This window comes from Urocitellus parryii, chromosome X, assembly GCF_045843805.1.
Source record: "Urocitellus parryii isolate mUroPar1 chromosome X, mUroPar1.hap1, whole genome shotgun sequence".
Classification (NCBI taxonomy): domain Eukaryota; kingdom Metazoa; phylum Chordata; class Mammalia; order Rodentia; family Sciuridae; genus Urocitellus; species Urocitellus parryii.
Window position 1 is genome coordinate 121,971,241 of NC_135547.1, and position 23,177 is coordinate 121,994,417.

At 32.7% G+C, this 23,177-nt stretch overlaps 1 protein-coding gene across 1 annotated transcript; it reads left to right on the top strand.

The window, feature by feature from the left end:
• The first annotated feature begins 1,236 nt into the window (after positions 1-1,236).
• Fancb (FA complementation group B) lies at positions 1,237-18,884 on the top strand. Its single transcript, XM_026396762.1, has 8 exons — positions 1,237-2,184; positions 4,681-4,818; positions 5,525-5,617; positions 10,185-10,325; positions 12,550-12,713; positions 17,162-17,595; positions 17,704-17,941; positions 18,473-18,884. Exons 1-8 carry the CDS (start codon positions 1,237-1,239, stop codon positions 18,882-18,884), a joined length of 2,568 nt encoding a protein of 855 aa, XP_026252547.1.
• Positions 18,885-23,177: the final 4,293 nt, after the last annotated feature.

Here is a 23,177-nt window from a genome sequence, read left to right on the forward strand (position 1 = left end):
GGAGTCAGAGGGCCTCATTTCCAAGTCTAGAATGATTGCTGATTAGTATTGTAACTGTGAATCATTGTTGCAACCTTGGGAAGTTTTCTTAACTTCATTAAAATAAGGTGTTCACATTTAAAAGAGGATAATAGGAATATTTATTTTGTTTTTGGTACCAGGGATTGAACCCAGGGGCGCTAAACCACTGAGCCACATCTCTAGCCCCCCCTTTTTTTTCGAGTCAGGGTGTCTCTCAGTTGCTTAGGGCCTTGCTAAATTGCTGAGGCTGTCTTTGAACTTGTAGTTCTCCTGCCTCAGCCTCTGAGCTGTTGGAATTATAGGTGTACACCACCATGCCCAGCAGAATACTTATCTTAAGAGAATAGTTGTAAGCATTAAATAGTGCCTGTATTGTACCTGGCATATAGTAAGCAAGAATGATTAATAATTGTACTATCCATTATAATAATTGTATTAATCCTCAATTTTTCCCTACTTTGAATAAGAATAATGACTTCCTCAGGTAATAACTTTGTAAAGTAAGATTAATTTGTAAAGTAAGATTAATTTCTTACAGAGATTTTTTTCAGCCTTGCTTTAGCCTTTCTTATTTTTTCTTTCTGGGGTTTTATATTTGTCATATAGCCTGTACAAACTCTTGTCTTCAGGAAGCAGGAGCCCAAGTGCCTAGACTGTGGGGAGTCTAATTTGGGAATCACCTTATTTGGGTAGAGCCCTGAGCTTCATGACAAGTAAACTATTGATTAACTGAATTGTCATTCTATAGGTGCTAAGGTGAAAATAGAAAAGAGTTGGTAAGTTTGAAACAGACAGAGAAGTAGAACCCTTAAGAAATTCCCTGTGCCAGAAAGAATGTCTGAAGTCACTTTTAATAGAGCATATAAAGCTTTAGCTTTAAATATGTTCTGTTAACACATTCAGGTTTTGTTTTTTTTTTGATTAGTAATTAACATTCTAGCAAACTTTTTCAGAGTTTATAGAAATACTATTGGAGATTTCTTTTCTGATAAGTGTGACATTGTCATAAAAGTATGTACTATAAAAAGCTAAAAAATGTTTACTTAGTGAAATTTATGGTTGCCTGTGTGATAATTTTCTTGCAGAAATGTGCTTTCTTTTCAACTCTGCCTACTTCATGGCAGTTTTTCTCATTTCTTTTTTAGGATTAAAAGCATCAACTGGAATCAATTTGCATTTGAAAATTGGATCAGCACAAAGACTTGATATTGTGGAATGCCTAGTAAACAAGCAATGTCATCTAAAGAACAAGAGAGGCTCTTGTGTTATAATGGAGAAGTCCTTGTTTTTCAGTTGTCTCAAGGAAATTTTGCAGATAAAGGACCTGCAAAACCATCCACATTACATGTCAAAAGAATGGTGTTTGATAGAGAAACAAGAACATTTGTTCTGAAGTCCACTGGGTTCTTTAGCATGAGAAAAGAATACTCTCATTTAAAAATTCTATGTTGCAACTGTGTGTCAGATTTCAAAACTGGAATTAACCTCCCTTACATTTTGATGAGAAGCAATAAAAATAACATTTTCAAATATTTTCTACTGTGTCTTCACAGTAACAATAGATTTGAAAAGCATTTGACTTTTAAACTATCCCATGAGTTGAAGGACAGCATAAGGGTTCTTAATGGCCCTTTAATTTTATGGCAATATGTCAAAACATTGTACTGTATCTCTTCCCACACTCGCAATGTAATTAGTGTGTCGGTTAACTTTTCCTCTATTGAATGGGCAGGGGAGATTGGAAATCTAGGTATAGTTTTATTGGGACTAACAGAATGTGATTCATCTGAGGAAGAATGCAACCAAAAGCCCTCAGAATCTGATTTTGCAATTCAGAATACCAAATTTTGTGTATATTCTCTTAAAAATCAAGAAGTATTAAGTGATACATATATTATCCCTCCTGCTTATAGCAGTGTGGTTACTTGTGTGCATGTCTGCACAACTGAGATTGTCAACAACCAGTTTAGAATGTCTCTGATTGCCCTTACTCGAAAGAATCAGCTGATTTCATTCCAAAATGGGACTCCTGAACGTTTGTGTCAGCTTCCATTTGAAGATCCTTGTGCTGTTCAGCTTCTGGATTCAGGTGAAGGAAACCTCTTTTTCATTGTATCATTTAGGTCCAATGATGCTTGTGCTGTTTGGAAAAAGAACTTTCAGGTACAGTGCTTAATCTCTAATAATTCAATTGGTGGTCTGATACCTTTTAAGCATTTCTGTGATTCATGGAGTTCACCCTGAAGTTTTATTATCTAAATGAATTTTTATAGTTCTGACTTTAAAGTCATAAGTGTCACATTGTTCTTTTTTCTTAACGTTAGCTGAATACCACCTGATAATTTTTTTGTATTGTCATTTTGAATTTGGAAATATATAAATACATAACTATATGTAATTCTTTGTCTTTTGATATAACTATTTTTAACTTTTTAAAATATAATCATGTCAGATAACCTAGGTTAAGGGAAATAAAATAATTGTATTTGATCACTACTACTTAGCACTTAAGACAAAAAAGTAAATATGCTAGATTTGTGATTGAACATTCTGAAAGGGAAATTTTTTTCTAACATTGAGTTCTGAAAGGAATTTACTGTTTGTGGTATTATGTAAGAGGTTTTGGATAATAAAGTGAAGACCTTATTAAATAATAAGATGATCTCTTTGATAGCAGTTTTGTCCCCAGAAGCAATCTTCCTTTTGGGTGGCTATGGATCCATCTATCCATTCTTTTACTACCTCTTTCCAAGAAGAAATTAAGGCAACTTACAAAGATAGGTAAAATAAAACAACCATAAATCTGAGTAAATAATGAAAATCAAGGTTAGTGTGCTCCCAGATCAGCTCTTTTTAAAAGCCCCAGGTATGTTTAATCCAGTGATAGGACTTGAAACAGCTGAGTCTCTCTCAAGAGAAATTGTCTCTGCAAGTTTTGACAAGAATGTTTGAAGCAGGCGTTTCAAAACTGAGGTCATTGTCAGGTATACCTGAATCAAATATTGATATATTGTCAATAGGAAAAGAGCTGTGTGTCTGATGTGGTAGCGACTAGCCATGTTTGATTATTATTCAATGCTTGATATGTGTCTGGTCTGGATTAAAATGTGTTACGAATGTCAAATATATATAAGATTTCAAAGACTTGGTAAAAAATAAAGTAAAATATCTCCATTTTTAAAATTGACTACATTGAATTAAAATAGTAGTATTATGGATGTATTAGGTTAAATGCAGTTATGTCTCTATCTGAGGGTTCTATATCCAGGAGTTTTGCCAACTTTTTTGTATGCTTATTCTGTGAGCAATACAGTATAATCACAATCATATAGTATTTACATAATATTAGGTATTATTAGTAATGTAGAGATGAATATATGGGAAGATGTAGGTGGTATATGCAGGTAATCCAGGAACCAGTCTTCCACCAATATTGAGGGGTGACTGTATGTATATTAAAATTAGTTTCACCTTTTCACTGCTCCTAGAAAGTTTAAAATTATGTATGCCATGCATTTGTGGCTCACCTGTATTTGTATTGGATAGCCGTTCTCAAAGTGTAGATTACCCATGTGTGTATTCATGCATGCCAGCTCTCTGATGTTTGCATGCTGAGCACATTCTCATTACTAATGTTTCTTCCTAAAGTTCATTAAGCTCCATGATAATCTTGGGAGGGTTCTGGATTTTCAAATAAACAGTCTTCCAGCACAAGTGAAGAAGAATCATAGCTTTAGAAATTATCCCAAGAGGGGTAAGATTAATATTTGATTATATAGATTGAAGACCCTTACTTAACATTGTAGCCCTAATACAAGCCATCCTCCTGTGTCATCTGGATGTGCCTCTGCTCCTAGATTCTGAGTGAGGCTTTTCTGCCCCAGGGAGAAAGGGGAATCTCATCCTCATGGTGTTAATTTTCCAAGGGATCAATGTGGAGGCTTTCAGCTTTATGGACCTTTAAGTAGCTGTCTTCCATTTCAGATTTAGGGGTCTCCTGTTCTAATATAAACTGGCCAAATCAAGCATCATGGGATGCTTCTAGGTGTCCCACTGTTTATGGTCATTTACCTTTGGGTTCCCCTGATAATAGCTCTGTCCCCCCTCCCCAGGGTTTAAGCATATAAGTTTATCTTGATGCTCTTTTAAGTTAATCTGCTTTGAGTGTTCTTAAGTGTGTACTAGTAGTGCCAGTTACTGAATATAACTGAATTCTTTGGGTAATTGTTCTTATTCATAGATACATATACACTAAGGCTTATGGGAATGAAGGTTTTCCGTAAATTATCCTTGATAGAAAAAGAATCTTCACTAGAGTTTTACTCATGATAGAAGTTAGGATTTACAAAAGATTTACTTATGAGAAGTGTTAGAATTTATAAATAGCTTATAATAGGACATTCATAGAGAAATCAGGAATTTGACAGTCCTTGGACAAACATTAATAAAGCATTAAATCTAGGTACCTTGTTGGTATTTATGACGTTGTTTTAATGCCTTGTGTTTTCTGATCCCTATTTTAATTTTTAAACTACCATTTTCATTACCCATTTGTAATATTGAGGATAACAAATTACTCCATGAAAGAAAAGGACTTATTTATATCACATCTGATTTTTTTTCTTCTCTATTCCTCTTTAAATGTGCACTTTCTCTCAGATTGCTGCTAAGTGGGAAAAACTTAACTCAGTACTGATAGATGACTTTGTTGGAACTGGAACTGAACAAGTACTGCTCCTTTTTAAGGACTCCTTGAACTCATTTAAAATAACAAATCTTGACAAAATAAATTATTCAGTAAGTTCTTTTATTGTATGTTATTTTAAGTCCTGTATTAAGAAATTTTGAGTACTTCAGAGCTTTTGACACACCATTTAAATATTTGTTCTTTTATACTTAAACTTTTGAATTTTAAAAATATATAGATTGAATCTTTTAAATATATACATTGAATCTCTCAACAAATATTATACAAACTGACTTTATATAAATTTGGAATATGGTATATCTGATGGTCATTCAAATGACATTAATACTATAACTTTGTTGCTTCTGAAAAATCAATTTTTATAACAATAAACATGATAATACTGTGTTAAGGAGTAAAATAAAGTGAAACTTTTTAAAGAAGTAATAGTTCAAAATATCTTGAAATCTTGAACATAAAAGAAATTATAGCTCTGCAGTTTAAATCTGTGGAAAATCTTTCCAAACCTCAATTTTTTTTTAGTTGTAAGATGAACATAATTCTTATAATCTCTAGTTAAAGGTTTTTATAATTTTATAGAAAGCTAATGGACTAATACTTTTAAAGCATGGTTTTAATTTTAAGTAGTAATAGTAATAACCATAGTAATTTTATCTAGTTACAAGGAGATAGGGAAATACAATTTGCTTTTCATAAAATTGAGGGTAATATTTGAGTGGATAAATTTTAATCATATTTTATTAATCTTAAAATTTTCAATTTTATTTCAAATTTTATTTGTTTTATTTTTTTTAGAGTCACCCATTGAATTGTAATGAAGATGATTTATTTGAAGACCAACCAGAACATTGTTATTTGATGATTCCACCATTGGAAAAAAGATTAAAAGTTAGTGTCTTTATTTGCTTTATGCTTTTGATTTTTTTAAAAAAAAAATTATTCTTTTTAGATATATATGACAGCAGAGTATATTCTGACATAATATAGATACGTGGAGTATAACTTATCCTAATTAGGATTCCATTCTTGTGGTTGTATATGATGTGGACTTTCACTGGTCATGTATTCATGTATGAACACAAGAAAGTTATGTCTGATTCATTCTACTGTCTTTCCTATTCCTACCCTACTTCCCTTCATTCTGCTTTTGATTTTTGATGAATGGTATTCTAAATTAAGGAAAGAACACTGAAAGAAAGGTGCTTAAAGTATAAACAGCTTAGCACTTAGGGTAAAATGGTATTTCAAAGGATCTTTACCTTTTTGGCACCTGTGTAAAAGCTATTATAGCATTATTTAAAATATATCATCTAAAAATCACATCTCTTTATAGTAAGATTGTGTAGATTTAATAAGCCTCATGAGACAAAATATAAGAGGCTCACTTTTGAAAACATTCTTTCTGGCCTACAGAATTGATATACCACAGTATCTCCTTTAGAGGGGTACCAAATATGATAAATCATAACACGTTTCAAACATGAAAAGTGTACCCTCAAGTTTTCCATAAAAAATTCTCTTAAAAAATCTTTTTTTTCCCTCAAATGTACTAAAGTAATGTATATCTCCCATAAAATACTGAGATTTTTGCTAGTAACTACTGAAAAGAAACTAACAAGTATCTATGTAAAATACCAACTTTAACACATTCATGTTTATATTCTTATAGTTTTATTATGATTTGATGCAAATATATATGGAAATGAGGTTGTAAGTTGAATGTTTTTAATCTGCCTTTTTATTTTTGTATATATTTATGTTTTGTTATATATAAAATAGTCAAGTAAATATATTAAAAAGTTTGAAGAATATAGTGATTAACTCTGTAGTACCCATGTAGATTCAACTATTATTTATTTTTTAATGTTTTGAGATGGTGTTTTGCTCTTTTGCCCAGGTTGTTCTTGAACTTTTGGGCTTAATATTCCTTCTTTAGCCTCTTCAGTAGCTGGGTCTACAGGCATGTGCCACTGTGCTTAGCTCTTTTATTACGCTTTAAAAATCATATTTGCCTCATCTGTGTGTGTGTGTGTGTGTGTGTGTGTGTGTGTGTGTGTGTGTACACACACATATTTGTAGAACCCTGTGAAAATTACAAATGTTAAAATACTTTATTCCCAAGTATTTCAGCTAGAATCTCCTAAAAATAAGGGCATTACCACAATATCATTATCACAATGAGAAAATTAATCTTGCTGGTCGTGGTGGCATATGCCTGTCATCCTAGTCTGAGTCTGAGACAGGAGGATCATGAGTTCAAAGCCAGCCTCAGCAATTTAGCAAGGCCCTAAGCAAGTCGGCGAGACCCTGTCTCTATATGAAATACAAAAAAAGGGCTGGGGATGTGGCTTAGTGGATAAGTGCCCTGGTTCAATCCCTGGTACCAAATTAAAAAAAAAAAGAAAAAGAAAATTAATCTGAATCCCTTAATCTTATTGATTTAGTCCATATTGAAATGTATTGTTTTGTTAAAAATATGTTTTTTTGTGTATCCTTTTTCAGTATCCAATCAGAGTTCATATCTATATTTGGTCATCATATCTCTTGTTGTTCTTTTCATGTAGAATAATACTCCTTCCTACCCTCCCCTGTTTTTAAAATGACTCTAATAAGGAGACCAGGCCAGTGGTCCCTCCTTTCTTGTCTGTTTCCTTGTAGTGTCATTTAAGTTTTTTCTGTCCCTAGGATTGGCAGACTTTTTTTCTGGAAAGAGCTGCATAGTGAGTTTTAGTACTTTGTAGGCCTTTTTAAAATTCTTTCATAGCTTTTTCATTTATTAAAGTGAATTTACTAAATGCTTATTAAACACAGATAAGAATGTGAACAGTAGATAAATAAAACAGGTTAAGAGATGTAGAACCATAAAGGAAGAGATTAATATATTAAAAACTTTTGAAGCCTGAACAAAGTAAAGTAAATAAAAAGTTGTGGGAAAAGATTATAATAAATGACAAAGGGTTATTTTCTTTAATATAAATGTGGCTTCTTACACAGAATTGTTGCAAATATTAAGTGGTCCTACATTCTTAGGGGGAAACTTGTTATAGCTATTGAAATGTGAATCACATGTATCTTTTTTATTATCACAGTTTCACTTCTAGAAATCCTATTCTAAGGATGAAGATGAATTTTTTTTGGATGTTAGGGATTGAACCAAAGGCTTCATGTATGCTGAGCACACAATTTACCACTCAAGTGCCAAGGTGGTTTCATAAGGATGCTTATGTAGCATTTACAAATAATAAGAGTGTTAAAGGGTAAATCCATATCTTTAAGAATTGTGGTGAATGAATCATGATATATCCAAAACATGGAATATTATATAGGTGTCAAAAAGAATAAGATATTTTTATATTGATTTAGAAATGAAGCCATAATAGGGTAGTTTATGAAAGCATGTATTTATAAAAGGTTTGTTTTATAAAGCAGGCCAACTCTTCTGATTAAAAAATAACTTAGAATATAGATGAAAAAAATTTGAAGTTTCTTAAAAGCTCTAACAACCTGACACAATATAAGAACAAATTATTAAATTAAATTTTTAAGTCTGGAACCCAGAGAAACAAGCAAAATACTGATGCTTCTTTTGCCCTGGGAGCATATTTGAACCTTCATCAGTGACAGTGATGCCCCAGGCACTTGGCAAAAACAAATATAAAATCCTCTCTGGAAATACACATTTATCCCAGTCCTCATAGAAATCTCACAATTTTTTTTCAAAGAAAATAAGCCACTCACAGAATAATAGCACATACAAAACAAGGCATCATAATTAATCACTCACAGAAAGTCACCAAATACTATTTTTTTCCCAATTAAAGAAGCTCAACAGAGGACTTTAATAGTTAAAGTGTTGAAAGAAATGTAAAGCAAATTAGCGAATCAGCATGTATTAGAAAAATGATCCAGAAAATTTCATAAAGGTAAGGAAACTATAAAAGGTTTTAAACAATATAAAGAGAAAGCATGGACATACGAAGGTGAGGGATAAAGATACTGTAGTGTCCTTTTTAAGAATACACATTAATAGCAGCTGTCAGTGTGGATAATAAAGTTCTAATGTTGGTAGCCATTTAAGAAGTTAGCAAGTCTTCCTTTCCCCCATCTTACACATGAGGAAACAAATAGAGAACCAGAAAAGTGGCTTGCAGAGCTAGAGCTAGAGTCCATTGTACTGTTCTTTCTGCCATGAAATTTATTTTAACTAGTCTTGTGATTCACTGTTTAGTCCTGTGGCTGGGGATATACTGAAGACAGAGGGGGAAAGACACCACAGCTAGTTTTCTGAGGGTTCATTTTCAGTCTGCCCACATAGTACTTTCTTCTACTCCATACCCATCCAGCAACTCAAATTTGGCTACATATCTCTGATGAGTACATCTTCTACACAAACCATGAGTTACTGAGTGAATGAGTGATGGACCATGAAAGATGTGTAACTCACAGAACTAGGTCAACAAGAGAAGTTTAAAATATTAGATAGAAGTTTAAAATATTACATAGACACTTTATATACTTTGTACAATGAGGTTAAGATATAGAAATAATTCAGTCTTTACATTCTAACTTAAATTCATTGATAAAAATAAAATTGGCTTGCCTGAAAACTTAAGGAATCCAGAAGAAGAATGTATTTTGTTTTTTAAATATAAAAAGATATGTTTTATTAAAAGCTAGATTAATACTTAAAGAGCCTCAGATAGCCATCTGAAATGAAACAACTTCTATCAGTTCAATGACATAACCCTTTAAATTTTCAGTGCAAAATATATTCCATGAATGTTTCATCCTTGGTGCTGAAATCTGTTTATCTGGTATAATAAAAGGAATGTGTTGCTATATGCCTAGTTCAGTGCTAAATTTGTATTTTTTTTCAGTAATTTTCAGTATTTTTTTTCCATGAGAGTTCATCCTAGCACTGAGTTTATTGATGCAAAAATCAACTTATAACATGTCAGGGTTGTTATGTGTCATCTTTAAAATTTTGTTATATGAACAGAGGGTTTCATACAATCATATTCAGAGTAATCATTTCTATTCATGATGATGTCTTTGCTTATATGGAGGCTTTGTTTTTGAAGCAGAAATTATTTCAACAAGAAAAAAGTTTTTGATGAGGGTGAGAGGATTAATAGGATTTGATTCTTATCCGTATTGATTCCTAGTTACTTAACTCAATACTGAAATGGATGCTACTAGATTAACATTCTTTCAGTTTGAAACATAAACTCTATATTGCAGTTATATGCTGTATTTTCCTTTGAAAAAGAATACTTCTTTGTAATTAGGCTTTAAATCTATAAATAAAAATTTCTGCTCTGAGAAATAGTCTCTGCTTTTTTATAGAAAAATGAATTGAAAAACACATTTGGAGAAAGTACATCCTGAATTAATGGTATGCCTGGTTTCATTTGAAATTATGACTCTGGCAACTATTTTTCTTTCTACTTTACAGGTTGGTTTGGCTTCTGTTCAGGAATTACAGCAGCATCTCTTGCTTAAGGAGAAAATTATTTCGAAATCTTGGAGAGCTTTAATAAATTTGGTTCAAGGAAAAGATGATAGTACATCAAGTGCAGAGGAGGTAAAATTAATCGTGGCCATTTTATCATTTTATGCATCAAAAATCTGCAAGCTGTTGAAGAGTTATTAAAATTGGAATGTTGGAATATATTAGAAAATGCTGTGCAGTAGATCAAGAACAAAAATGGCAGGGATTATAATGGTGAACTTTTATGGCATTGAAAAATATTTGATTAAGGAGCCAATATTTTACCTACTTGCATGCAATCCTGTAGGATATTAAATCTTGGTTAATTAAATTAAATTTCAGTTATCAGAAACCTTGAGGAACAAGTTCTGTTAATTTAAAAAAAGATTTAACTATTAACTTTTATTTGTATGATTTAGATAGGAATTACTCATGAGTAAATTACATATTTCCTGAATTTGTAAATAGAATATACTGAGCATTATTTGACCTTATATTAGTGATGACATAATTTCATCATTAGCATGATGATTGTTCTTTTAGTCAATTGCATTGTTTATTTCTAAGAATATTTATTCCTCTACCCCTTTGCTGTGTTTTCTTAGTACTTCTATGTGCATTTTATAATTTAACTCTTTTTTCTTTGTGGCTGACCATCATATGATCCTCTTCAGGTACCCTGCAGTTACTTATGCTGGTACAGTAATGTTAAGAGTTAGTATAAACTGTTCAGACTTCATGAAAAGTAGTGTTTATGCATATTAATTACATACAGAGAAAGACCAGCATTGCACAATTGCATAGAGAAACTATGTGGCATTTTGTTTTCTCAAGTCCACTGTTGTGCCTTGCCCTGACTTCCTCTATATTGACCATTCTTTATTTTTTCTTTTTTATTAGTTGTAGATTATTTATTTATTTATATGTGGTTGTGAGGATCAAACCCATTGCCACACATGCTAGGCAAGCACTCTACCACTGAGCCACAACCCCATGCCCTATATTGGCCATTCTGTGTCCCCTGCCTGCATTTTATTCTTAGTAATATGAAGGGTTTGGTCCAAAAACGGATCCTGTTAATGTAAAAAACATAAGGAAAGCACATCATGTATTTCTTTATCACTGTTCTAATTTCCTGGGAGACCTCAGAAAAGTCATTGTTAAAATTGAATCTCCCCATTCCCTTCCCAACTACTGCATTAATTTTGCTAGTATTATACAGAAGAAAGAATGTTTAGAAATGAATTGAAACCACTATGTTCAAGGCCCCATTTTGGGATCTTTACACTGTTAATTTTAAAAACAAGACTGGCAAGTAGTAACAATTTCCTCAGATTTCTGATGAATAGTCTGCCTCAGATCTCACAGCTTCTGGCCAAAGCCAGTAGGAACATGTTAGTGCACTGTTGTGTTGTAAGGGCCCATATCTTTTTGCAGTAATTACCACATAGAGACACAGAGTAGGCTGTTAGAGCACGGGCTCTGGAACCAGTATGCTTCAGTTCAAACCCAGCTCTGCCACTTGCTTGCTGCCTTACCTCTGGCAAGATACTTAACTTCTCTGTGCTTCATTTTCCTTATCTGTAAAATGTAGACAATAATACAACCAAGTCAGGATACTAGAGTTATTGTAAGGGTTAAATAAATTGATACATGAGTGGCATTTAGAACAGTGCCTGACATAAACAGTATCTCTACTACCACTATTTCTATTGTTCTTATAAATATACATGTTTGCAGAAATTACTGAGTATGACCTGGACATTAAGAATGAATTTTAACAATCTATAAACAAGTCCAAAAATAAGTTTAATTGATTTTATTAATACAAAAGTCTACAGTTATCAGCTTAGTGAGAGTTGCTGATAAGATATTGGATTGTGGGCAGGTTATGGCTCAGTGGTAGACCGCTTGCCTGGCACGCATGAGGCACTGAGTTCAATCCCCAGCACCACATAAAAAAAAAGACTAAACAAAATAAAAGTATTGTGTCCATCTACAACTAAAAAAATATATATATATTGTTTTTGGTATACCTGAAGTCCATATTGTTGGACTGATTCCATATTCACATCCCTGCTAGTTCTATGTTGGATAATTCATCTTGTTCCAGTCAGATCATGCTTGTTAATCTGAGAATATAATTAATGTTATGTTTTATACATTTTATTTTAGTAAATTATGTATAACATATAATATGGTATATTATGATTTATTTTAAAATGTTTAAACAGTAAGACCTGACCAAAAGCTAATTTACATTATTTTAATTTCGGTGCATTTGATACATTTTTTTGTAATCAGTTATTTAAACATATTTTTGTATAAGGGATATCTTGTTCCTTTTTGTGGTGAAGAAGAAAACTGTGTTCATACCTCTGATGAAAAGTTACCAGACAATTTTCAAGATCCAGAACAGCTAGTAGAGAAGTTGTGGTACCGTGTCATGGATGATAGCTTAATCGTTGGAGTGAAAACATCATCTTTGAAGCTGTGAGTAAATTCTGATGTGATAATGCTTTGCTAATGCTCTAGGTCAGCACTGTCCATATTAAAAAGTGTAAATAAAAGTAGATGAGATTAATTTTAATGATGTTTTTATTTAACTTACTATATTCTAAATATTATCATTGTAACATGTAATCAGTATCAAAATTGTTAATGATATTTTAGGTTTATTTTTTCATACCAAGTTTTTATATCACATTTTGGTTCAGACTAGCCCCATTCCTAATGCTCAGTACCATATATCTCTTGGCCAACATAGCTGTAGAAGTATCTCTTTTATACAAATACATTGAAGTTAATAATATGAAGAAAGTGCATTTACAAAATCAAGATGTTGTAGTCTCAGGGTAGACTTATGGGATTATTATTCAGATTTTATTAAACAACATATAGAGCTTTTTATCCAAACATTTGGAAATATTTCGAACATTTAGAGACTATTGACTAACATGGATTGGTGAAAATTTAATTAAGTAACAAAAGTGTCTGATAATAGAGGACTTTTCTCTTTTGAGATCATGTATAGGGAAGTAATGTCTATGTTATCTGCAGATTAGGAAAGAGCTTTTTAGACAAAATAGACTAAATATAGTATCATAGTGCTGCATTTAACCCCAAAATACACAAGCAGAGAGAGACCAGGTAGTTCCTTGTAGTATATGGCAGTATATTTGTGCAGCTCAACACAGTAGGAAATTTAGATTACTTACCCAGTAGATTTGAGATATGGATTTGTTCTTGTTTCTGTGAATTTCTAAGGAGTTTTGGACTGGTTGATTATATAGATTTTTTTGTCTCTTCTTTAAGTTGGTGAGTTATACTAACAATTTTCTATTGATGTCATGTTACTGAGATAAACCGAAATTTATCATTTGGTACATCCATAGATTGGGCTTGTTAATGTTTAGCCAAGAATATTTGTATTTCTGTTCATAAGTGAATTTGGCTTAAATTTTCCAAAACAATACTTGTTTGGTTTTAGTATCAAGGGTCTGGCCGTGTTGTCCAGGCTGGCCTGGAACTCCTGGACTCAAGTGATCCTCCCATCTTACCCTCATAAGTAGCTATGACTACGGGAATACACTAGCATGCCCAGCTTATACTATGTTATATTTATTCATTTATTTTTGTGTGTGATAGGGTCTCACTCTGTTGCCCATCTCATGGATTCATGAGCTCAAGTGATCATCCGTCCTCAGCCTTCTGAGTAGCTGGGACTACACCATGCCTGGACTTATACTAGTTTGTAAATGAGTTAAGGATTATTTCCTTTTTTCTGTTTTTCTAATTTGTGTAAGTTCAGAATTATTTGTGCTTTGATATTTGCTTGTACTGACCTTGAAAGCAGTGGAAACCTGGCCATTTTTTTCATGAGATATTTTTAAACTACTGATTCAGTTTCTTTAAGACTTATGGGATTATTCAGATTTTATTTATTCTTAAATGCATTTTGCTTATATTTTCCTAGCAATTTCTCCATTTCACCTGTCATCACGTTTATTAGTTTGTTTCCAAGAGATTCAGATATTTATCAACCATATTATCAGTCTTTTGTTTTCATTCCAAACCTTGTGTCTTGCTTTTTTTTCTTGATTACTTTTATTAGAAATTCATTCATTTTATTAGTCTCTTCAAATTTTTTATGTCAGTCTTCAATTGTATGTTTCCTGTTTTATTAATTTCTAATCTTTTATTATTTTCTTCTACTTTCTTTGGGCTTATTCTGTTATTAACAATTTCACTGTGATATGATTAGATATAGATATTGATTCGTTCTTCTTTAGGTCTTAGAATTTCCTGGCTCTAAGAAATGATTTTTAATTTTTTGGCAACTCATTCTTAGTTATTATCTTTTCAAATATCGATGCCTCCCAGTTTCTTCTTTTTTTCTCTCATGGGATTCTACTTAATTCAGGAAGTCTTGTTAGGCCTGCTGATTCTATGTTCCATATCTTTTAACTTCTTTTTCATATTTTCTATTCATTTCTCAGTATGAATCCTAAGTAGTATATTCTATTCACTAATTTTATCTTCAGTTATCTTTATTCAGCTATTTAATCTAGTCAATGAATTTCTAATTTTTATTATGATTTGCACTTAAGTTTTATTTGCTCTTTTCAGATCTGCCTTGTCATTTTTTATTGTCTCTTGTATTTTCCACTTACCTTTTATTTCCTTAATGTGATAAACAGAATTACTTTTAAAATGTTTTTATATATAGAAAATTCCAAACATACTAAAAGAACAATATGGTGAACCTCATCTGCCCATCATTGAGCTCCAGTAATTCTCAACTCATTGCTAATCTTGTTTCATCTGTATCTCTATTTACTCCTTACCCCTATGCCCAGATTATTTTGAAGCAATCAAAGGCATCATTTTATTTCACCTGTAACTCTTCCAGTGTGTGTATCTAAAAAATAAGACTTAGAATATGAATGTAATCACCTCCTTAAAAATTACCAGTAATTTCCTCAGTAAACACTAAAATTTCTCACTTGTTTTCTATCAAAATATTTTTTCAAATCCGAGTAATATTTGTAAATTGAAGTTGACTGATTGATATCTCCAAGTCCCTCATAATGTATATGTGCCCTTTTCATGTTTTTTTTTTGTATGTGTGTCTTTTATGTATTTGGAAGGAACCAAGCAGTAGACCTGTGAAGTTCTATAGACAAGATTTTTCTGATTTCATCCTGTTATTGCTTCACATGTTTCTCGGTCTCCTGTATTTCCTCTAAAGTAGTAGTTAAAACATGTTTCTCTGTCTCCTGTATTTCCTCTAAAGTAGTAGTTAAATCTAGAGCCTGGATCAGATTAATGCTTGAATTTCATTGAGAAAATACTTAATAGATAATGTTGCTCTGTTGCTTCAGGAGTCATATAAAGTCTGATCTTTTCATTTTTGTGATATTAGCTATTGGTGATCATTATTATATTAGAATTTGCAGTATGATGATTTTTGATTCCATTATTCCTTTTTTACTAGCTGGAATACTTCTATAGAAACACTGCTCATCAGTTATTTACCTATATATACTTTGTAATTTAGAAACCAGAGTTTGGACATAAAAGATGCTCATTTGCTCTTGAGTGCATTGCTGTTTCTAGACCTTTTTAGTGGGCAGAGGGAGGAGATTTTTTGTTGTCATTTGTTGGTTATGATTTTTTTTTTAGTGTTTCCAATTTAGACTAAGAACTTCATGATCTTTACTTATCACCACCAGTCTTGCATTGGTATCTCTTTTCTCCATTGCTGAAAATCCCAGTTCTCAGTTGTACCAACATAATTACTTGTTTTATTCCACAATCAGTAGGACAGTATTCATAGAATAACGATACCAACAATATGATTGTTACAATTTTTTAACATATAACCCACTAGATACCCAGTGAAATTCTTGTGTGTTAAAATCCTCTAATTGGTCATATTATCATTCTTACCTGTTTTATTTGGTAATGTTGACAATGTTGAGTATATTAAAATAAGCCTATATCATAACTTGTTAAGTTGTTAGAAGTGTAAATCTGAGAAGAATTGCTGAGACACCAGCCATATTCTGTATTAAAAGCAGATATTATTCAAGTAATTCATGGGAATAAAAATGCAATTTTTTAGATGTATTTGAAATCTAGATTATTACCAAAATAAACTCTTAAAAATGAGTAGTTTTGGGGCTGGGGATGTGGCTCAAGCGGTAGCGCGCTCACCTGGCATGTGTGCGGCCCGGGTTCGATCCTCAGCACCACATACAAACAAAGATGTTGTGTCCGCCGAGAACTAAAAAATAAATATTCAAAAAAATTCTCTCTCTCTCTCTCTCTCTCTCAAAAAAAAAAAAAATGAGTAGTTTTTTTCTTGTTTGAAAAGGTTGAGGGGAAAACACTACGTCAAAAATTAAATCCAGCACTATCGTAATTAAAGTTAATTTTTAACTTTACCTTTAAAAATTATTTTCCAACTGTTGGGTGCCATATCACACACCTGTAATCCTAATGACTTTCGAAGATAAGGTAGGAGGATCACATATTCGAGGCCAGCCTGGGCAACTTAGGGAGACTCTGTCTCAAAATCAAAAGTAAAAAGTGCTAGGAATGTGGCTCAGTGGTAAAGCACCATTGGGTTCAGTCCTCAGTACCACAAAAAAAGAAAGAAGGAAAAACAATTTTCCTTAAATCTAACATATTTCCAGTGGTTTTGCTGGCCTATTTTAAGAGAAGTGCTATGTTTACAGGGCCTTTAAAAATCTGCTTGACTTTTACTGTTAACTCTGATATATTTTATCTTTGAAATGATGTTTCCTAGGAAAGAAGAGATTAAAAACTTTTGTCATTTGTATGGTGTCTAATCTTTTATTTGATTTTTAAAAATGGGGTGATAGCGTTTAAAAAATGTGTTGGTAGAATTAACCAAACTTTGTATTTTTTTACAGGTCCCTGAATGAGGTGACTTTATCGCTGATAATGGAGCAAGCCTGTAACTACAGCTTTCGGCTTATTAAATGTGAAAATAGAGTGATTAAGTTGAGCACAGATTCTTTCCGAGCACCACACTTGATGCCACAAGATGAAATAGGATCAGAAGCTAAAAGAATCAAGTTGACCTCTGATAGTAAGGAAGAAGAAAGGTTTGCTTGTGAACAACCATCTATGAAAACATATGTACAGATATTTACTGCTGTAACGTCTCTTTCACCACTTTTAGCATTCAATAAATTTTGTTGCATTGTGCTGCTACACATTAGGGAGAGAGAAAATGGTAGCTGTCCTAAAGATCATTATATTCCATGTGGCAGACTTTTTTTAAGTATAGAAGATCTTTCAAGTGGGAAATACTTAATGACGTTTCCAAAGAAGAAACCCATAGGTTTGTTGGCACTTTTTAATCAAATACTTAATTGAATCAGAAAATTTTAAGAACTGTTTATTTGATAATGGACAGTTTAATGATAGAAATTGTGACTTTTTCTTGTAGAGGACATGGAAGACCTTTTTGCACTTCTCACAACATTGCACAAATCTTGTATTCAAGTCATTTCACCTGCCTATTCCCTGAATTCAATGAAGATGTGGCTCTTAGATTGCATGAAATGTGAGGTAATCAAAGAATTTCCAGAAATGTGCTTTTGTAAAAGGCCAAGAAGTTTGTATGGGACACTCTTCAGCTGGAAACAAAGAACCCCATTTGAAGGCACTTTAACAGTCTATTCCAGGTAATGCATATTAAATTGGGATGTTAGTGTGTGTGTGAGTGTGGTGACCTTATGGTTCAATAGCTATCCCCTTGTAGAGTTCTGTGCTATTGTAGGGCATGTCAAGGGCATGTCCTGGTATAGAATGAATGGATAGGTATAGCCTCATTTTAAAACTGAAGATCTCTGCTTTAATTTTATGTTTGTTATTGACTTTTTAAAGAGCCTAGTAATTATTTTAAGATTTCTTTTTACCTCTTCATAGTGAAATTTTTTAAAAAAATATACTGATGTTAATGTTTAAAAGAAATTTAACAGGAAGCAGTTATTAACATGAACTGAATTGGTATTTTATATATATATATATATATATATCACATATATATATATTTGATTGCTGCAGTCTGACTTTTATCAATGATTGCATGCATTTTTTGGTTCTCTACATCATTATAGTATATAAATGAATATCAATTGATTACTATACTATGCTGTATATGACTACTTTGTGCTCATCAAATTTTGTAATATTATATTTGGTTTTTATTTTAGGAATCAAACAGTTTTGTTCCAGTGCCTTCGTAATTTCATCAGAGTTCTCCCTATAAATTGTTCCTTCAAAAATTTAAAATTAGAAAATGAGGATTTCCTAGTTGATCATTTGGCATTGACTTTGGAGAAAGAACTGGTTACCCTTGGTTCTCTTTCTTCTTCTGCTTTAGCTAAGGTTGAAAGCAACTTTGTACAGATGTGTGAAGCAAACACAGGAAAGAGTAGTGTCATGGCTGCTTCAGCGGACAGGAAGGAAAAAATCCGTTTGTGTAGAGAAGAAGTTCAGCGAGAAAAGAAAATGTTGGAAAGGAACCTAAAAGTGAGTGGTGTCCTTTATAGAGAGATGACTTTAAAATTAGTTGAGATTCAGTTGCAGTCAGACCTCACTGCACAGAAACTAACCAGTTTATAATCACAATTTCAGTGTGATCATACTTGAAATTGTTTTCACTGCCATCAATTTTGGTTCTGCTTTATATGCCCCTTTTTAAAAATATTGAGGCTCATTGCAGTTCTTTTAGTTTTGATGATGCACAAAATAGTATTCCTTATAGAGCGGCAGTTTTCAAGTGGGGCTATTTTGCCTTCCTCTGCTCCCACCTTCCATTGCAAGGATCATTTAACTGTGTCTGGAGGCATGTTTTTGTTTGTTTGTTTGTCAGAAGTTGTAGGGTAGCATATTATATGGACAATCATAAAAACCAAAACAAGAAACTAATACTAGGGATATTGTGGCTGGATAATTCTTTGTGTTGGGGAGCTGTCCTGTGCATGTAGTAGGAATTTTAGCACCATCCTTACTTCTTTTACCTTCTAGGGATAGATAGAATGTACTGTAGGCATCTAGTGGGTAGTAAGTACCCCATGACATAATTACACAGTCCCAAATGTCAATAATGCAGAGATTGAAAAATCCTGTATTTACCACTGAAGTGAAGACAGATATAGTAGTATTTTTTTATCTAAATCTTTTTAAAAAAATTTAATCCTTTGCTTATATTCTGCTTAGTAAAACCTAGCATGTAAAAAAAATTCAAATGAATAAATTAAGCAAGATTGTCAGGATTCACAGGTTTCTGTAAATATTAAGCTCCTGTAGGAAGTTAAATGGCAGAGTATCTGAGTGAGACCAATTTTTGAAACACTTGTTAATTTAAATTTTATTAGAGAGCTGCTCTGAAATTGTGTAAAAATTTTAGGGCATTTTTCTGAAAAGCACATCCTTTCAAAAGGCTAAGTATACCTCACAGGCCACGATTAAAAATAAAATTGAAAATGCTTTTAAGCCATCTGAAATTCCAACTCTAGGTAAAGGTAAAATATAAAATTGCAACTAAAATAATTTAAAGAATATGGTGCTCCTTAGGGACAGAGAGATTTAGAAATAAGTGAAAATTCACTTCAATAAAGAAGTGATTTATAAGGGATACACTGAGAGACATTTCAAAGGGATAAAAATTGAACCTAGTCTTTTTTCTTTTTTTGAAAAATAAGAATTTTTGACTAATAACAGTGTCAGGAGAAAGAAAAGACACCAAAAGGTATGAGCAGGAAGAAATGTTCCTGATCCTTTTTACTCTAAAATCCTTAAGTGAGATGCAAGTTTCCATCTCAGTTGAAAGAAATACAGATGATTATAGGAAGTGGCATCTCATGCTTGAAGCTATGAAGTGCTTATTCCCCCTATGCCATAGAAGTGCTTGTGTCTAATGATCTGGTGATATAAATGTTTTTTGGAGAATATAGGTTATTAGTTTCTTGTCTTGATTTTTATGATTGTTCGTATAATATACTACCTCTTTTTGAAAGTCCATTGGCAATTGAGATAGAACTCTACAGCCCTATTTCTATGAAATGCCATTGGAAAATATTTCAAATGTTCTGCAGATGGAAATGGAATAAATTCAGGATTAATTATAGAAATCTGGAAATAGTATGTATCATTTGTTATCTTTTGAAACTGACCAGGTCAAGTTCTGAAAGAACAAGCAAGTATAAAATACAGTAACCAATTGTAAAATTGAGGCTGTCAAATACTTAACAGGATTTAATTTTGATAGTTTATCTGTAGAGAAAGTTGTGATACTAACAAATAGCACATTACATATTTTTATTTATAAATAACAGTCAGTACTATATGTGAGTGTATGTATATACACCAAATACCTTTTTGACAAGTGAGTTTTGTATTTTAGTATGCTTTTCCTACTAACTGCAAACTAGGCAAGCCTAAGTTTGAGGAGTTGATACCCTTGCATTTTCACGATTAAGCTGTGTTTGCATCTGTAAACAAATCCCATTGACCTCGACCCTGTTTACACATCTGAGGTTCCTCTCAAAAACATAATCCTCCCAAATTTATAGTGCTAAATTCAAACCAAGTTTTTTTTTTTTAGGAATGGAGCTCTCCATAGTTTTCAGCAAAAATAATCATCTATTGGCTTCTGACTCCATTAAGTAAGGAATATGTTCAACTCAATGTATATTCAGTTCAGTAACTATGCTTAGTAAAGGGGCAAGTAATGTACAGTTTATTGACTGTCAACCTCTATGTCAAAGTAACCACGAAACATACACTCATGTGAGCATGCATGTGGATGAACACACACACATACACATACATACACATATGCAATTTGTATATACACATGGTTAATTCTTCACAGCAGTCCATGAAGTATAGTTATTAGTGTTGTCCTCAATATGAAAAAAAATGTTAATTTAAGGGGATGCCTAAAAACACCTTGATCCTGTATCCTTGATGTGAATTATTTTAATAACAGCAGAAGGGCTGGGGATATAGCTCAGTTGGTAGAGTACTTGCCCTTGCATGCACAAGGCCCTGGGTTCAAACCCCAGCATCACACACATGCGCGCGCACACACACACACACACACACACAAAACAAAAACAAAAAACAAAAAAGCAGATACTTTAAGAAATTTAATAATATGCAAGTGAATCATATTGTTGTAATAACATCTCTTTATACCATTTACAATTGACCAAGTTTTTCCCCAGTGTCAGAAAGGAAAAGATGTAGTTTACATCTCTATTTACTCTCTCCAATAAAATAAAAAATTGAACTGTTTAGGCTAGAAGCCTGTGTAGAGCTTTCCTTCCTTCCTTCCTTCTTCCCTCCCTCTTTCCTTCCCTTTTTTCTCTCCCCCTCCCTTCCACCTGGATAGTACTAGACATTGAGAGGAATCCTTTTTTGTTTTGCAAAAACATTATTTTCTGTGCTCAGAATTTAAGAGTGTAATCTCTTTCTTGGATAACTGTATCTTGTGGAACTTTAGGCTTTTACTTCTAAAGACAGCCTCGTGCAGTGGAAAGAATGTTGACACATAAACAGTATACTTAATTGAATTCTTTAGGGGTTTGTTCTGTTTTCCATTTTTGAATTTTCTATATCTACTACTTGAATTGCTTACTGCCTCAACAAAATAATGCTCTCCTATAAAACCTGCTGTTATGCATATTTTTGCCGTGCTGAGTCTAGGTACTTTTTAAACACTTTTTCAGTAATCCTGTCAATTTGACTTTTTGTTTAGTAGGATGCCAGGTCCTATTTGGGTGCTGAACTTTCATAAAGGCATTACATTAGATAACCACAGTCTCTTCTTTTTAGATTTTTTTTTTCTGTGCCATACTCATGAGCAGCTGTGTTGGACAAAGTACCTGGGCATGTAATTATAGTTAAACATCGCAGCCCTGGGTTCAGCTAGAGGGTTTACCATCCTTAACTTCATTTTTAATTATCTGTTTCCCCACAGCAATAGCCACTTACGTCAGAATATAAGTGGTGTTATGGCGAATAAAGCATACCGTTAGTAATTAGTCCAAACATTTAGCTGGATACCATTTAGTCAGGAGATAAAAGTATAGCATGCTCTGTTGACTGCCCCTTGCACATCTTATTTCTCCTCGTTTTTTCAATACCAGAACTCTCATTCATGAAACTTTCTTTCCCACTGGTTGCATAATTGGGGAGGAGGACCCCAATTCTAAGCCTGTCAATATAACACCTTTCATTGACAGTCATTACTGATCTGGTGCAAAACCACTCCATTGGGACTAGTCATATTGAAGTGAAGGACTTGGTTCTTTGTTGAGGAAGAGACACTTGCTAGAAGTAAGTTGTTCTAATTTTAAAATTTGAGAGTTATGTTAGAGTCACAAGGAAATTAAATCTCCGAGTGAATTTGACACCGGACCTCAACATTTTTATTGTTGTACCCCTGAATCAAACCTAAATTCTGTTTTTTCCCTGGATTGCTGATTGCTTCAGAAAAAAAGATCCTCATGACAGAAATCAGAGTTTCTGATACTTGCAGCTGAAATTGTTTCAAACTGCTAGAAATTGGGAAAAGAATTTTAGAGAATAAAGCACATGGAGTACAACAACAGAAACCATTTACTATAAAAACAGAATGCTTTCACATTTAAAAAACATGCCTACCCTGATTTCTGGGTAGTGACTCACTCCCCTTCTCTAAGTTTATAATTCAAACTACTACATATTTGATAGCAGTATATACTTGAAATAAACATTTTAAGTTTTTAAAATTTATCTTATTTTTTTTTCCTTTGTATTAGGCCATTCCAGTTGTTTTCTTATGCCTTCCTTATTGGGGTAAAGGCATATGCTGATTCTTTAACCTATTTCTCAGTATTTCCTATTTTATTTTATTTTTTATTTTTT